Below are 17,962 nucleotides of genomic sequence, written 5' to 3' on the forward strand. Positions count from 1 at the left end.
CACCATCTTACTGTCCACCATTTCTCTGCTCAGAATCTATCCCTTCACTAATATGGCCTGCCTCTTACAATAGCAAATATGTGCTCAAAATACGACAGAGGAAAAGCAGTGGGGAGGGGATTGGAGTGGGGAAACGGGGAGGGAGAAAGGCTTACGCAACCTTTCCTGCATCAACTTCCTCTCCAAGTGGATTTTACCCATTTAAAAAGGCCACTGGGCTACAGTTACACGCATCTGCAAATAATGCGCAAATAATGGAGGCATGTCAAAACACTTGAGAAATGTGAAAACACTTTTAACCTTGAAACAGGACAGCAAGGAATTTGCACTCTTTCCAAAAACACATGCAACTTAATCAACAAATGCCTAAATTCAAGCTGTTCCAGGAAGACCTTGCCATGCTCTGTCTCCCCGCGACATCGATCATAAAATATTCACTGGCCCACATGCAAAACCAAAGCTTTACAGAGTCAACAGACACTACAGAGTTGTTAAAGAGTCGGGCAATTTGCTGGACATCTTGGATTGTTTTCAATCCAAGTTGCTACTTTGTGTGTTCACCATGACACCCTGGAGGAGGCATGTGGAAATGGCTGGATACAACCAACTCTCCATCATTGCATTGTTTTGGATGAAGGAGTCATTGCTCAGCCTTCTGATCCAGGATGATACTTGCCTGCAGCAGAGGCTCTAACACTATCAGCTCATTTTCCCTCCCCACAGCATCCACTCCAACTGGTCTCCTCCAAAGCACGTACTACGGCTCACTTTGATGAGATATTTATATATTAGAGTTGCAGCCTACTCACTGTCCACAGCGGCAATTTTCAACCAGTGTGCCGTGACATGCACACAAAGGTGCTGCTTTGTGTGTTCACCATGACACCCTGGAGGAGGCACGTGGAAATGGCTGGATACAACCAACTCTCCATCATTGCATTGTTTTGGATGAAGGGGTCATTGCTCAGCCTTCTGATCCAGGATGATACTTGCCTCCAGTAGAGGCTCTAACACTATCAGCTCATTTTTGCTCCCCACAGCATCCACTCCAACCGGTCTCCTCCAAAGCACGTACTACAGCTCACTTTGATGAGATATTTATAAGTTACCCTGCACATGCCCGATCTCGTCTGATCTTGGAAGCTAAGCAGGGTCAGGCCTGGTTAGTACTTGGATGGGAGACCACCTGGGAATACCGGGTGCTGTAGGCTTATACCATAGTCTTTCGAGACTAAAGGTTGCCAACCATATTAGATTTGTAGCCTACTCACTGACCACAGCGGCAATTTTCAACCAGTGTGCCGTGACATGCACATTAGTGTGCATAAAAAGGTCTGCAGGAGTACAGCAGAGCACAGTGGTTGAAAATTGCTGAAAAACTCTTCCAGGGCTGCGACTCTGTTTCTAGGGCAATTGTCTGTAGTAATGAATTGTCTGTCCCCCTTCCTCCGTGGGCTCTGCCACAGAACCTGGAAGAGTCTCCCAGAATCTGGAACTGACAACACAAGAGGCAAAGATCATAGAGAAGACCACAAAGGTAAGCGTGCTGCTCTAGAGAATTCAGGGTGCCATGCATGTTTTTTTCTCCATTTACCTTCATAAAAGCCTTTGGAGGAAGGTCAAGCAGGAAGATAATGGCCACCCTGTGTTCTTTTTGATTGGGCAAACATTGGAACCCAGATTTCCCTGCACCAGGCTACACTCTTTCTTGCGGAAGGAACCAAGTTTGAGCCCCGTCAATTCCAGTCAAAAGGATCTTGAGGAATAAAACTAGGAAAGACCTCTGAGTCAGAGCCTTTGAAGAATAGTTGTGTGTCAAAGTACCATAATTAACTTGGCAAAGGAGGGTTTTAAATCACATCCTTATCATACAAACTTCTGGTTCAACTCCAAGGCTGAAACTATTTGCCCGTGCGATGCCAAAAACACTTTTGTCTCAAATGCACCCAACAACAGATGCCTCAAGTGAGCAAGCCAAGCCACAACAGGGAACAGACCTCCCATACCATGGGATTACAAACTAAAGGCAGGTAAATTATGCTTCTGCACCATCATTTGAACACATAATAGCCAGTAATCAATTTTCAGCAGTTACGAGTTCTACATCACAAACTTGAAGGGGAGTCTCGGAGATGCAACTCACCTGTTTGTGAGAATGGGTGTGGTTTTTATTCCTGTTGCTGTCCAAGAGGCCGCCACATTTCCCTAAGGCTGCCAAATCCTTCATGATAGAGTTAAGAGCTTCCTCATCATCTGGGAAAAAAGAAGGAACAAAATGAATACTATGGGCATTTTTAGTGGTCAAAGTTTTCCTCCTCCGGGCTGCTCCAAGCCCAATGCATTATGTCCTTCTTCAGTTCTAAATGATGCCATTTCTTCCCAAAGCCAGCACCTAGTCAGAAAGCCACGCAGAGGCTACTCATGGGAAGTAGAGAGAGTTACCCCTTTCATAAATAAAACCATGGTGAGAATCATAATTATCAGCACACAAGGAAGGAACATCTGAGTTAGAAACATTGCCATTGGCTCTTTCAACTATTTTCTCATTGGCCAGCTAAGGCTGGCTTTTTGATTGGTTCATGTCACTTAAATAGTTTCATGGAACACCCTAGATCAGCCATTCTCAACCACTGCGCCAGTGCTGTGGATGGTCTGCAGGAGTGCCGTGGGTGTTTGGGTGAGGGTCATTTGTTAATAGGGACACTGGGGTTATGAGCTCCTGCCGTCAGTGTGGTGTGCCTTGTTAATTGTCAAAAAACTGATGGTGTGCCTTGACTATTTGAGTGCCTTGTCAATGCGCCATGAAATGAAAAGGCTGACAATCACTGCCCTAGACCTTTTCTGTGCTACTGGTTAGTCCTTGGGCACTAGGTTCTCAAACCTTTTAGCGCCAGGACCCATTTTTTTAGAATGACAATCCGTCAGCACCCACTGAAAGTGATGTCATTAACCAGGAAGTAATGTCATGGCTGGAAGTGACATCATCAATTTAGTCTTCCATCCTAAACCACAATCAGCCAAAGGTACCATTACACAGTACACTTGTGCTGTTATTTTGCATGGCTTGGAATTCAAACATTCCAGCTTGGAAGTCAAAGCAGATTTGGGTTCTTTTCCAACCACGCAGCCCTCCCCCCTTTCCAGCATCCCATCTTCCCATCCATTCAGGGCAAACCTCCATGCCTGTCTCCCATTGGAAGACCACCTCACTCAGAAGATCTGTATGTTGTATTTTCAGCTCTGTAAGCTAGGAGCTATGTGACCTGCCTAGTGGGTCCTGACCCACAGTTTGAGAAATACTACTCTAGTCTAAACCATTTCCCAACTACACCTGCTACCTCATGCCAAAACCTAATCTTATTGCCCTTTAACCCTATCCACCACTCTTCTATCCCACTTCAGTTTTGTGCGAGATCCACTTGAGAGCCTATTCTGGATGTATTCCCTTAACCAACTAACTTTGATTTCACTTGCAAACTATTTTTCTCTATATTTTTCAGAACTAATTGCTTTGTGCTTCTGCCCCCTGACAGTTGGCATCCTTTAGTCCCGGATGACCACGGTATCACGCTCTGAATAGTGGCTCTGGAACAGAGTGTCCTCTCCAGTGTGCGAAGCCTGGGTAGAGTAGATATGGAGGATAGACTGTTACCCATGCAGCAAATCCCCCCTCTCCACGTTGCTGAAATGGTCCAATGGAAAGGCAGAAGCCAATACGGTTGGTTCCGGTTCCAGTGGCGTCGCAGGAGTTGCCAGAACGTGACTGTGTTCAGCCATGAACTGCCTCAGGGACTCCAGCTCCGGATTTTGCCTCGAGGTTGACTCCTGAAGCCTTTTCCATAACTGGATGTAGCCACAAGGCAGTGGAGGTTTGGGATCAGAGTTTTCCTTCTCTCAGATGAGCTGCCTTCCCAGGCTAACGAGTCCCATCTACCCGGTGGCTGTTCAGTCGCCTCTTACGACAAGTACAGCCAAACTGAGGGCCTATTCTTCTCCCCAGCCCCCAGGGGAATGCCCCCTGAACAAACCAAGAAGCCATAGCAGGTGGTGGTGATGTTCAGGGATTTAGAATCTGGCACTGAACATTCTGTGGCTACAAAACTCAGATTCAGCAACTGCAACTAGAACAAAGCGTACAAATTATTCACGTTTGCTCTGATTCTTTCATCATTATGTGCACAAGTGCAATACATTTTATTCAAGAGATGCATTTTTTAATGGCAAGTTTTAGAAATCTCTGCCATACAAGTCCATGCAGCTAACTAGGAAATCTAGACATGCAGAATTTAAGCAATTTATAGCCTGGAAAATAGGCAAATGCGCATTGATGGTTCACCAGATGAGGTCCTGCTGGCATGAAACAAATGGAGGATTACTCCAGACAACAGGAATTTTCTTCCCTCGGTTACCAGCATGGGGCAGTTAAGTCCTGTGACTGTACAGATGAAGAGATTCTCTTCCTTCTCTGCTCTGGTTGAGTACTAACTGGCACACCCAAGGGAAGGGGGATCCCCACCAGTTTGCTGGAGGCAGCAGCTAAGCCACAGTAAAAAATATGTGTTTATTTTGTCCACGGAAATACCATCTTTGCCCCACATCCTGTCAAATCAAAAGTCAATCAGCAAAGATGAGAGTGTGTGGATAAAAAGCACTACAGTACTTTCTGTTGTCAGATCATTGGTCCATTTGTCCTGGTACAGTTCCTTGGACTGATTGCAACTGTACCTGGAGTCTTTCCCAGCACTTGCTACCTGACTGGAGACACCAGTGGCAGAACCAGTGACGAAAGCCTCTGTTTTGCTCGCTTGGAATAGCTCCGAAGGGGAGGGGGAGGGCCCGCCTGCACGTCACAGTGAGGCGCCCAGCAAAACTTAGCACCTCTGCCACTAGGCTATGATCTTTTCTGTCCCAGTCATTCAAACTCAACATCAGGTAAGGGGTATTCTGCAATTCAGACGCGTAACATACATGACAACAAATTTGCATTTATTCGTTTACTCTGTGCAATGAATTCCAGTGCCACATTTCAAGTTTACAAATAACTGGACTGTTATTGTCCAGTTCTGGTCGCTGCATCTCAAAAAAGACATAGTGGAAATGGAAAAGGTGCAAAAGAGAGCGACTAAGATGATTACGGGGCTGGGGCACCTTCCTTATGAGGAAAGGCTACGGCATTTGGGCCTCTTCAGCCTAGAAAAGAGGCGCCTGAGGGGGGACATGATTGAGACATACAAAATTACGCAGGGGATGGACAGAGTGGATAGAGAGAGGCTCTTTACACTCTCACATAACACGAGAACCAGGGGACATCCACTCAAATTGAGTGTTGGGAGAGTTAGGACAGACAAAAGAAAATATTTCTTTACTCAGCGTGTGGTTGGTCTGTGGAACTCCTTGCCACAGGATCTGGCCTGGATGCCTTTAACAGGGGATTGCACAAGTTTCTGGAGGAAAAATCCATTACGGGTTACAAGTCATGATGTGTGTGTGTGCAATCTCCTGATTTTAGAAATGGGCTATGTCAGATGCAAGGGAGGGCACCAGGATGCAGGTCTCTTGTTATCTGGTGTGCTCCCTGGGGCATTTGGTGGGCCGCTGTGAGATACAGGAAGCTGGACTAGATGGGCCTATGGCTTGATCCAGTGGGGCTGTTCTTATGTTCTTATGGACTTTAAAACGGTGAGAAATGGGGGTAATGAAAGATGGGACTGACATTTGGGGTTTAGGGCTGCAATCTTCTACGTGTTAACTCCAGGCAAAGTGGGACTTAGTCTGAGTAAACACGTACAGGATTGTGCTGTGACTTCTAAGGTCAAGAGAATGATAACCATAGATGAGAAACTGGAAAAAAAAAAACTCCTGCAGAGCCCCCTATTCCCTTGCCCAAAGCCCCATTCCCTTGATCACTAGAAAGCCTAACCATTCCCTTCTTAATGTCTGAGAGTTTGCCAGATATCGCCCATGAAGACGAGAAGTGTTCTTTTAAAGACTGCTGAGGTTTGCAGGCTCCATCCAAAGTTCGCGCCAAGCTTCCTCTGCTACTCTTTTCAGAGTAAAACCCTGAAGACAGAAAAAGCTGTTTATATAGAATGCGACAAGGGGACTTTTTAAGCTTGTCCCTCTGAGTTAGTAACATTGCATTGGGCTTGGATTTAAAAGTTTTTTTTAACTGTGTGTATGTGTGTGCTAGAGAGTGCTAGTCTCCTTTGGCAGTCCTGCAGGAATGGAGCAGATTATGTGGGCATGTTAGATGTATGAAGGGTCATTTCCCCTCCACTTGAACTCCAGAAGCATTTACGTTTCAGGAAACTCTTTTTTTTTCCCCCCCCCCCAAACTCTGCAAACAAAAATAGATGACAGGATGCTTCGTCAGACAGTCTCAAGAGTGGGGTGCGTGTTATGTGTTTGCTTGTGCTTTAAAAACAAGAAATCATATTTAAGCATCAGTGGAGATTTCTCAAAAACTCAATTCTGAGTTTTAGGGTGGTTCAAAAAAAAAGTCAGAACGCACTTAGGAAGGCAGATGCAATCCAGAGAAGAAGGGCTGGCAAGGCTGCTTGCTGAGCTGTCGTCTGTGCGGCCCTGTTTACAAGAGCCCTTGCGCAGGAGATGATGCTTCCCAGCAAGTCACGGCTCATCACGGCTCTTGGGATCCCCCAAAAGGCTTCCCTGGAAGGGTGGGGCCTGCTGTTCGAGGAGCCAGCCCAGCCAATTTCAGTCCAGGTCCAAAACATGGTGTGGGGGTGGTGGGATCATTGCAATGACGCCTGCCTGGCAGGCCTCCCGGGCAAGGCCTCTAGCACAAGCAGCACACGTTTCACTGTTCCCTGTGCATCTGTCTCAAAGGCTCTTTCCAGGACTTGAAAGGTGGGGGCGGGCAGGTTTGCTCAGAAGTGGCACAAAAAGCCTTTTCATCGATTCACATCCCGGTGGGAAGACAGCAACTCTTCACAAGCCCCTCTAGCATCTCAGAACAAGGGCAGAAAGTGACCCAGGGTGTCATTATTATTATTATTTTATTAATTTATATCCCGCCTTTTTGCCCAACGGACCCGAACCCGAGCCGTAAAGGGCTTTAAAAGTCAAAACTAGCACCTTGAATTGGGCCCGGAACAGAACCGGCAGCCAGTGTAGCCGCCGAAGCAACAGCTCGACAGAGTCAAACCGACGTGCCCCAGCCACCACACGAGCAGCCGCGTTCTGTACTAGTTGTAATTTCCGGACTGTCTTCAAAGGCAGCCCCACGTAGAGCGCATTGCAATAATCTAATCTAGATGTCACTAGGGCATGGGTTACTGTGGCCAGGTCCGCGCAGATCAGGTACGGTTGCAGCTGGCGAACCAGCCAAAGCTGAGCAAAGGCTCCCCTGGCCACCGCTGCCACCTGGGACTCCAGGAGCAGCTGTGGATCCAGGAGAACCCCCAAGCTGTGGTTTAGCAACAGGGTCTCCTCTTGGGGGACAAAGATGTGATCCAAAAGGATGCAGGTAGGATTGGGCCAAAGGACACCTTCCAGGAAGATGGGCAACGTGAAGAAGTCTCTGGTGCTGGGGGTGAGCAGTTGCTCAGACCGATGTGGCCAGGTGAGCTGGGATTGGTCACTGGGGCTAGTTGACTATCTAGGTACCTGGGGACCTATCTAGGCAGTCAAAGTAGCACAATTGAGCTGTAAAGTTTGGCCAGCTTTGTAGGGGAGACAAAGGACTGAGAGCTCAAGATGTCAGGTCCTGACTGCTGGGTTCAAGACACACACACATCCCTAGTGACTTGCACTTTCAAAGGAGTCCTGCAACTATTAGGTGTGACTATTAGTCCTGAAACTATTGGGTACCACTATCCTGGTATAGCAAAGGTAGCATCATGGGCCCTTGCAAAGGTCAAAGCAGATAAAGAGGAGACAACTGAAGGAAGGTGCACAAAGCAACTGCACCTGGGAAGTAATGTAGCCAACCACCCAGGCAGAAAACAGGAAGATGGCACAAGTTTAGCATCAGAGCATCAGCGCAAGATCCAAGCTTGGGTTGCATGTATGCTGCACACTGAGGACCCCAGTATTCACCTGCCTTAAAGCAAGTTTCTAGACCTCACGGGTGCAAGGTGCAAGCTGAAGACTTGTGAGGAATGACTGGTGAAATCTCAGAAGGATCGTCTACTCCTTAGTAAGTGCCCCTTCCTCTGTCTCACATGCCTAGGACCCAGGTGTGGATTGAAAGCAGGGAGGAGTACCAGTTCTCTGAAAATGTCCACAAATTTTGGGGAAATTTGGTTTTTTTTAATGGGGTGAGAATCATCAGGGAGGGGAAGAGCCAAGCATATCCTCTCCTACCTGTCACTGCTTCCCTATAAACACACCCCACATTAGCATTGCGAGTGAGATGTGGGGAACTCCACTGTGCCCCTGCTGTGTGCACCTCGGCCTCAAATTCTCTTTAGGTGGAACTATGACAAGCGTTGCAATGAAACACACATTTTCCCCAGCCCATCCCTGCCCAGGCGACGTCTTCCCCTCGCTGACTTTCACATCACTTCTTGGCCCCAACTTCTCTTTTTAAGCAAGTTCTTGAGAACTCGTTGATCATTTCTCACACTAATCATCTCTCTCCCCTTTGCCTGAACAGCTATTTTTATGTGTGGCCTGTGAGAGGAAGTGTGGGGATTTATTAAGTTTGAATTTAATAAAACATTGTCTTTTTATTGCAAACTTAAACCATCAGCATGTCTCTTTCCTCCCCCCACCCAACCACACATACACCTTGGTTACCAGTTGCATATTTAGAAGACTGCTGTTTGATAAGCTCCATATGTACAAAGTGTACATTTGTAGGACAAATGTACTTTGTAGGACAAAGTATAATACTTGTTTATCTGATAAATATATAGGCCACTTTTCCAAGTATTCCAAAGCAGTAGTGTAGCTAGAAGGGGTGCAAAGCACTAAGTTTTGAAGGGAGCCTCACCACAGTGTGCAAGTGGCTCCTCCCCTTCAGAGCCATTTCGGACACTAGGCATTCATCTCTTCTCTGGATCTTCTCTGGTCACAGCCTGGAATTGCTCCAAAGGGTAGGAGGGAGGGCCACTTGCATTCTGCGGTGTGTCTCCCTGCAAAACTTAGTGCTTTGCATCCCCTCTAGCTATGCTACTGTCCCAAAGCAGCTTGCAAACAGGATCAAAAAGAATATGAGAGTAAACAATACACTGAAAGGGGTGATTGTTATATTTGTTCTAGAGAAAACTGACACATGGATACTGATTCAGGCTTGTTTAATGTAAACTGCTCCCCTGACATTGCACTCCTTTAACCTTCTTCAGCCTCTGATTTGGCTACACAGCAAAAGTAAGCAAGCAGAAAGTAAAAGAAAGAGCCTCGGTTACTTGGGGACTTTGGAGACATGAAACCTGAGCATACTGACTAAAATTATTATTTATTATTATTAACAGTATTTATATACCGCTTTTCAACTAAAAGTTCACAAAGCAGTTTACAGAGAAAAATCAAATAACTAAATGGCTCCCTGTCCCCAAAGGGCTCACGATCTAAAAAGATGCAAATGAATACCAGCAGACAGCCACTAGGACAGACACTGCTGGGGGGAGGTGGGCCAGTTACTCTCCCCCTGCTAAAAAAAGGAGCACCCACTTGAAAAAGTGCCTCTTACCCAATTAGCAGGGGTAAAATGTAACCAAGTGATCCAGCTCAGATGATCAGTCTAATCCATGCTTAGATTATCATCAACAAAATAATCTAATGATCACTGATAATCACAAAATAATTACACTGTGCCTCAACTGGACACTCCTTTCCGATTTGAATAGTTTCTCACTATGTCCAACCTATGCAGAACTCCAGTTTATTCTAACTGCTATGGTTAGTTTAACCCATTTTTGCCCACAAGTTATACATTTGGTCTCTGTCGCGTATACACAGCATTGGGCAAAAATGGCGTTACAAACCAGGATTGGAAACCGAGTTTGCGGTTCATGTTCTGTGTCCATCAGGTCTGAACCTGCATCAGACTATCTATATCCCACGCCTGGAGCCCTGCTGGGAAGTAAGCAGCAAGAGTCCACATTTCTAGATAGACATCAGAGTTTGGAAGCAGGATTAAAGTAGGAAGGTCATGCTGCTGGACCACCCAAAGAGCTCGGCTGACAAATGTGAGGGGAACTAGGGAGAGACCCAGGAATAACTTAGTAACATTTGGATGGTCTAGACAGCCCTGTTATTGTTGGCTTTGTTAGTAAGCTATTACGGAGAAGAAATTTGTGTTAAGTTCCAAAGACTGGCTTCCATCAACAATGGAAAAAAGGGGGGGGGAGAGTTACATGTAGCAAGATTTAGGAGGAGGCTAGGAGAGGAAAGCATCTGAAAACACTATATATATGTCTCCCCCTCCCCCCCCAAAAAATAATCTGAGCTGATTAGACGAAGTAAGCCTCTGTTTTACTCCCCCTGCTCCGAATGGCTCCAAAGGGGAGGAGGAGGGTCTGCTTGCACGGTGCGTTCAGGGCCATGCAAAACTTAGTCCTTTGCACACACCCCCAGCTATGTCACTGTGTGTGTGTGTGTGTGTGTGTGTATTAAATTATATGCAATGGAGGCCTCCTGAGAGTGATGGCCCTATATGCATTTAAACAATGGGGCACAGCAGGACCCCCTGTGAGCTTGGGTAAGCCCCCCCCCCCCAGAAGGTGGGTTCAGATACAGCTTGTGCAGGAATGAGATCTCTGCTGCCTGGAGAGGAATGCTGAGTCATCACTGAGCAAATGCTCAGCAAAAAATAGTGTGGCATTCTGTGGCCAGAGATTATATCTCAAGGATTAAGATAAAATACTCCAGGTCACAGTCTTGATTATTTGTGGTTGTTAAAAGCAAACAGTCACTGCTGATGCATTGTGCTGATACAATTTTTGCCTTCACTTTCTGTCCTCACCTTGAGAACACAAACAGAAGGCCTCGGTCATCTCTCACCCAGAGCCATAACTACTGTAGAGCCTAGGGCAGTGTTTCTCAAACTGTGGGTAGGGACCCACTAGGTGGGTTGTGAGCCAATTTCAGGTTTTTCATTTCATTTTTATTTTTAATATATCTGACTTGATGCTACCATGGTATGTAACTGCATTTGGGGAACTGTTACAGACTTGATTTTCTAGCAAGCTACTATATATTATTTTAACAATGATAGTAAATGGGACTTATTCCTGGGTACCTGTAGGTAGGATTGCAGCCTAGGATTGTTACAAATTTCCTGCTTTATGTCACTTCCGGCCATGACATCACTTCCGGTGGGTCCTGACAGATTCTCATTCTAAAAAGTGGGCTCCGGTGCTGCTAAATGTGTGAGAACCACTGGCCTAGGCGTGAAGCCGGGGGGGGGGGGGGAATCGCATAACTGCACCTAGTTACGGAGGAGGTGCTAGCAGTTTTGCACCCTCTGTTCTTTCTCCAATGGAGGCTCCCCTTCAAGGAACGTGGGTGCAAAGCAGCCACAGGGAGCGCTCCTTCCCCTAAGGAGAACCTGAAAGTGACATTACAAGGTGATGTGACGTTGTGTCATCACTGCTCCTGGGTACTGGTGCAGAATGTTACAGATCTGCTCTCACCAGACGTGTGATGTCCTGAAGTCCATATCAGTCCATATGACGGAAGCACAGGATGAGTACATTTTGCAAGCAAACCTTTCCACAGAGAGCACTACTGTGCTCATGTACATGAATGTGAGTGTGTGTGTGTGTGTGTGTGTGTGTGTGTGTGTGTGTGTGTGTGTGTTTCAAAGAATCTGGAAAGTGCCCAAAATCCTGCTCTGTCTCTCCCCCAAAATCAGCGCTGACTAGAAAACCATTTGTGCCAGTGGAATAGCTGGAGGAGGGCAAAGCACTAAGATTTGCAGGTGCCTGAACATGCCATGCAAGCAGCCCCTCCCTTTTGGAGCCATTCCGGATGGTGGAAGCAAAACAGAGGTGAAGGCCTCCATTTTGCTCCCACCACCCGGAATGGGACCAAAGGAGGGGCCACTTGCACACCACAGTGAGGCTCCCTGCAAAACTTTTTGTTTATTCAGTTTTTATTTAACCTTTGAGGATTCATTGACACATTATTATTGCAAACTACCTGAAGGCTATTTTATGGCAATAGGCATGGTAGAAATTTGACAATATATACATATGGATTATATGCAACTGTGCAGCAGAAAAGCCTAACCACTGCTAATTTGCAAACCAGCTGTGGGAGGTGGAATTTGGAAAGGAAAGGTAGTGGTGAAGCTTAAGACCCGACACCAGGGGTCTCCAAACTTTTTGGCCAGAGGGCCGCATCAAATATCTGGCGTGGTGTGGAGGGCCAGGAAAGAAATTTAAATATAAAATTTAAATAAATAAATTAGAGATGGAAATTAGATGAGTGAATAAATGAATGAATAGGCTCATTCATTCAACCTCTCTGGCCCTCAGAACAACCTCCAGGCACAATCAGAGCACAGTTCTGGTCATGTTCAGTTGAGTGGGCCAGAGGCTTTCAGGGGACAAGAGACTGGCTGTGGGCCGGAAAGAGGCTTGCTGCGGGCCGCATCTGGCCCCCTGGCCGGGGTTTGGAGATCCCTGCCCTACACCAATCTGCTACACCAGCAGTTTTTCAAACGTGGGTCTGGTGGGACCCAATTTTGGTGGTTCATGAAACTGACGGCAGATTAGGCTATGTGCACCAAGGGTTAAAGCTGCTGCTATCGGGGGGGGGCACTGCTGTCCAATCACCATTACAGCCACACCACTTGGCATTTATAAATCAGGCAGAAGTCTTAGGGCCTCTAAAAAGTTTGAGAACCACTGTGCTACAGTTTGTGTAATAGGAACATTAGAGTGCCTGGATTTAGTAACCTGGAGCATGGCAATCCTCACCACTCTCTGGCCCCTAACAAAGTACTCTGCTTGTCCTAATGGCAGATGGTGATCATAATAAATAAAAGTTGAAAAGTGGCAGCAATGCACTGTGGAAGGACAAATCTCTCTGCTGGTCAACACAGCAAGGGTGAAAAGCATGCTCTAATAATGAAATACTTGGACATTCTCCGACCCTGCTGAAGAGATCTCCGATTTCTCCAACAGGGATTCCCCTCCCTCTTTCCGAAACTTGCTTTCCCTCTTGCTTACTGCCACAGTAAAACCACAGATCCCAGGGGTTCATAATCTGTTGCCATGGGCGATAGCCAAGCTATCCGAAACATTGAGTTGCAGGCCGGAAAGAAGGACCACATGTCTTGCAAATCGCCCACTCCCAGCCCTGCACTTTGAGGAAGCAGCAAGAAGGGAATGTACGAACATTTTGCGACTCAGGGACACTATGCAAAAGCAGAAACATCACTATGCAAAAGCTCGTCACATTCCTTCCCTCAGATGATGATGGATCTGGGTTGCTTCAGACATTTGGTCTGACTGTAGCATCTGGGGTGGGTGGCAAGGCCATGGTTTGGAAGTGAGCATGCCCATAACCATGCAAACGACATGGCATGCAAGCCGGGCACCCCTCTACAATCTACCTGCCTCCAAAACGAAGGGGCAGGATTACATTCACAGAAGCTCCCCCACTGAATCGCAGGTTAAGTTCCAGGGGTCTGTTTGTAAGTTGTTTTCTTCCTAAGTCTGACCTCCCTGTTACTGGTGGCAAACCTGTTATGAAATACGGAGAAAAATGCACTTACGATACACCTGCACTACAGTGCCCTATAGGTGTGGTGGCCAGGATGATGTAGTAGTTCAGGAGTTGGGCTTAGACTTAGGAGATCCAGGTGCAAAGCCCTGCTCAGCCATGAAGCTTCCTGGTTGACCTTGGGCCAGTCACTCTCTCACCTCCTCTCATCTACCTCACAGGGTTGTTGTGAGGACAAAAGGAGGGAATCTCCTTGGACGTAGGGTGGTGTAAAAATGTGAAAAATAAATTTTGCAGTCTTGCTTTGAGAAGCAGGCTAACAGGGCTGGCTGGAATAAGATGGGAAATGTTGTGGGATGCCAGGAGTGGTCACTGATGCCACCTGTGGACATGTGGCCAGGCATGTTTGTATCCTGAACGTTCTGAAGCTGAATGTTCTGAAGGAGGGGAACTTCTGTATTGGCTGAAGAACATGTGTACAAAATGCTGGGGAGATTTGTCCCCAAGGCTTAGGCCTGCTCGTCATCACAGACAGGAACACACCACTGGACTAAGGCTGCAATCTTATGCACAGTTGCTGGGGCGCAAGTCCTATGGAACTCAATACAGGTTACTTCTGAGTAGCTATGCACAGGATTACGCTGCAAATGACTGCACCTGCCCTGGCCCTAGTGTCTATACTCTTATTAATTGCCATTATCATTTAAAGTCTTTGATAGAGCACCCAGTGTAGTGTTGTACCCAGAGGAGGTGCAAAGCACTAAGTTTTGCAGGAAGCCTTACTGCAGAATGCAAGGGGCTCCTCCTCTTCGGAGCCATTCCAGTTGGGGGGAGCAAAATGGAGGTATTCGCTGCTTCTCTGGGACCTCTCTGGCATTCGCCTCTGTTTTGCTCCACGGCCTGGAATGGCTCCAAAGGGGGGGGCCACGGTGAGGCTCCCCGCAAAAGTGCTGTGTGCTTTGAACTCCCTCTAGCTACGCCACTGAACAACGGCAAGCGCTGCTGCCTTCATGCGTTGCCTGTGGGCTTTCCAGTGGTCTCTGGTTGGCGTCAGAGAGAATCAGGATGCTAGGCTGGACAGATCCTTGGTTTGATCCTGCAGAACTCTTCTCCTCCTCTCAGGGCCAAATCCTATTCAATTTTCCAGCACTGATGCAGCCGCAATTCAACCCTGGGGTAAGGGAACAAAACTCCCTTCTCTTGAGGAGACCTCTGTGTCTGCCCCACCACTGCAGGATGCAGCGCACACCCTATTGGTATGGATGCATCAGCACTGGAAATGTAGGACTGGGCCCTCAGACTGACAACAAAATTGATCACCACCATCTTGGTCCAATTTATTCACCTGGTGGTGGAAATCCTGGTTAGGTTGGGCTTTTTTTTTTTTGTCTTCCTCGTTTGGTTGGTTCAGGATCCAGTAAGTGGCGACTGTTAACAGCATTACTAATTATCCAGGTTGCTATTTATACTTTAACGAGCTACCCACGGGCCAAACAAACAAACACCCACTCGCTGTTAAAAATAGCATTAGAAGCCTTCACAAAGGACCGGTTTGGCCAGTAGCCTCCCAGCGCCACTCTGTGTCCTCTGAACCAGCCTGGGACTTCTTCAGAGCACACAAGCGGGACTGTGAGAGGAAAGATGTTTCAATGTTAATTAACATTTCCAATGTAGTTCTTCAGCAACTTGGTTCTAGACTGCGTGACCAAAAAGCAGAGGGGTTCCTCTGCCTTCAACTGCTGGTAGACAGAGGTCTTCCCACAGCAGGGAGCCAGAGTGCTGCAAAGCTCAGCATTTTCATCTACCCAACAATTTTCAACATTTTTCACGGCACACTGACCTCTATGATCCTGTCTATGGTCTTTGCCTCTTGTGATGTCACTTCTGACTTCCAGGAGACTCTTTCAGGTTCTGCAGCTCAGTTTCTAAGGCAGCTGCCTGTTGTAACCAATAGACTGGAGTCCGCTCTGCCGGCGGAGGAAGAGGGGCAGACAATTCATTGTTCTAGAAACTGAGCTGCAGAACCCAGAAGAGTTTTTCAGCTACAGGCATCCCCTAATATCCATGGGGAATATGTTCCTCAACCCCCCTCCCCCAGATACTGGAAACCCTGTGGTTAAGGGGAACCCTATCTCCGCAGCCTCTCAAGGTAAAGCCCAATTACCTTTGTTTATGATCATGACAGCCATGCAAAATATCTCTTGCTTCAACCAAACAAGCAGGCACACAGCCTCATGCACTTACAGTAGCGCCTCCATATCCGCAAGGGTTCTGTTCCAGAACTCCCCACAGACAGCCAAAACTGTGGATATGGGTGGACACCTGTCCCCGCAACCTGGACCCTCCAGAGGCAAGGGGAGCCCGGTTCTGTGGCCTCTGTGGGGCTCAGAAGCCCTTCCAGAGGCCTCCAGAGGATGGGGGTGCACGGGGGGGGCCTTCCATATCCACGGATACAGGAACCGTGGATACGGGGACCCCCATACTGTATACATCTTGCTTTATTATACAAAAAAATAGGCAGGCTAGAAGGGACAGTGAACATTAACAGGAAGCAGGAATTTAATGTTCACTCTCCCTTCTAGCCTGCCTGCTTATTTGTCTGCAAGTAATTGCAGAGACATACAGTAATTTCAAGAGGCTGTGCGTCTGCTTGTTTGGTTAAAGCAAGAGACATTTTGCACGACTATAATGAACATAAACAAAGGGTGTGGGGGTGAACTACAGATAAGCAGATCCACAGATACTGGGGGACACCTGTATTTTCAACCACTATGCTCCAAACTCCCGCGGCACACCTGCGGACCTTTTGGTGCACACCAATGTGCTGTGGCATGTTGGCTGAAAATAGCTGGTCTAATAGAAGTGGGGAGGCCTGAGTTTAAATCCATAGTCAGGAATGAAGCTCACTGAACAATCTGGGGTCCTTCATTGTCTTTCAGCCTAGCCTACTTCACAAGGTTGTTGTGAGAATAAAAGTGGGAAGGAATTAAAAAACTTGTGAGCACATTGGGGGAAAAGCAGAATAAAAATGTAACGAAAACAAAAGTTTTTGTTACATCTCATGTAACATGGAGATGAGCCTGTGACTGCTGTTCAAAGCCTCTTTGCAACTACCAGAAGAATATTAGGAAGATGTTTTCAACAAACCTGATACACTGATGTGAACAAAACTTCACATATAGGCTAATGGGTTCTGAGCTGTCTGTGACAGATCAGGAGAGAGATCTTGGGGTGGTGGTGGACAGGTCGATGAAAGTGTCGACCCAATGTGTGGCGGCAGTAAAGAAGGCCAATGCTATGCTTGGGATCATTAGGAAGGATATTGAGAACAAAACGGCTAGTATTATAATGCCGTTGTACAAATCGATGGTAAGGACACACCTGGAATATAGTGTCCAGTTCTGGTCACCACATCTCAAAAAGGATATAGTGGAAATGGAAGAGGTGCAAAAGAGAGCAACTAAGATGATTGCTGGGCTGGGGCACCTTCCTTACGAGGAAAGGCTATGCCATTTGGGCCTCTTCAGCCTAGAAAAGAGGTGTCTGGGGGTGGGGGACATGATTGAGACATACAAAATTATGCAGGGGATGGACATAGTGGATAGGGAGATGCTCTTTACACTCTCACGTAACACCAGAACCAGGGGACATCTACTTAAATTGAGTGTTGGTCGGGTTAGGACAGACAAAAGAAAATATTTCTTTACTCAGCATGTGGTTGGTCTGTGGAACTCCTTGTCGCAGGATGTGGTGACAGCATCTGGCCTGGATGCCTTTAAAAGGGGATTGGACAAGTTTCTGGAGGAAAAATCCATTACGGGTTACAAGCCATGATGTGTATGTGCAACCTCCTGATTTTAGAAATGGGCTATGTATTAGAATGCCAGATGCAAGGGAGGGCACCAGGATGCAGGTGTCTTGTTATCAGGTGTGCTCCCTGGGGCATTTGGTGGGTCGCTGTGAGATACAGGAAGCTGGACTAGATGGGCCTATGGTCTGATCCAGTGGGGCTGTTCTTATGTTCTTACACTTAACTGCAACAAAGTACAGGCCTCAGGAGTACTGTTTTTAAAACAGAATTGCCCCTTCAGACCAGACAGGGCCTATTTATCTTGGTTCTGAAGGTGACCCAACTGGCCTAAATGGTCTTGAGCAGTGGAATAGCTAGAGGGGGTGCACAGTACTAAGTTTTGTAGGAAATCTCACTGCAGAGTGCAAGCAGCCCCTCCCCTTTGAAGCCAGGCATGTTTTGCTCCCACCACCTAGAATGGCTAGAAGGGAAAGAGGAGGGCCACCTGCATGCCGTGGTGAGGCTCCCTGCAAA

The 17,962-nt window shown here is 47.1% G+C and overlaps 1 protein-coding gene and 1 pseudogene across 1 annotated transcript in view; one reads left to right on the top strand and one right to left on the bottom strand.

Moving 5' to 3' along the window:
* LOC136651646 (mitogen-activated protein kinase kinase kinase 3-like) overlaps window positions 1-17,962 on the bottom strand; it is a 91,824-nt gene that overhangs the window by 36,859 nt on the left and 37,003 nt on the right. The window contains exon 3 of the mRNA XM_066628230.1: window positions 2,144-2,253. Within this exon, the coding sequence (XP_066484327.1) occupies window positions 2,144-2,253 (110 nt within the window). The remainder of the gene's footprint in view (window positions 1-2,143; window positions 2,254-17,962) is intronic.
* Window positions 1,097-1,211, top strand: LOC136655063 (5S ribosomal RNA; annotated as a pseudogene).

Source organism: Tiliqua scincoides, chromosome 5 (genome assembly GCF_035046505.1).
Source record: "Tiliqua scincoides isolate rTilSci1 chromosome 5, rTilSci1.hap2, whole genome shotgun sequence".
In the NCBI taxonomy this organism is placed as follows: domain Eukaryota; kingdom Metazoa; phylum Chordata; class Lepidosauria; order Squamata; family Scincidae; genus Tiliqua; species Tiliqua scincoides.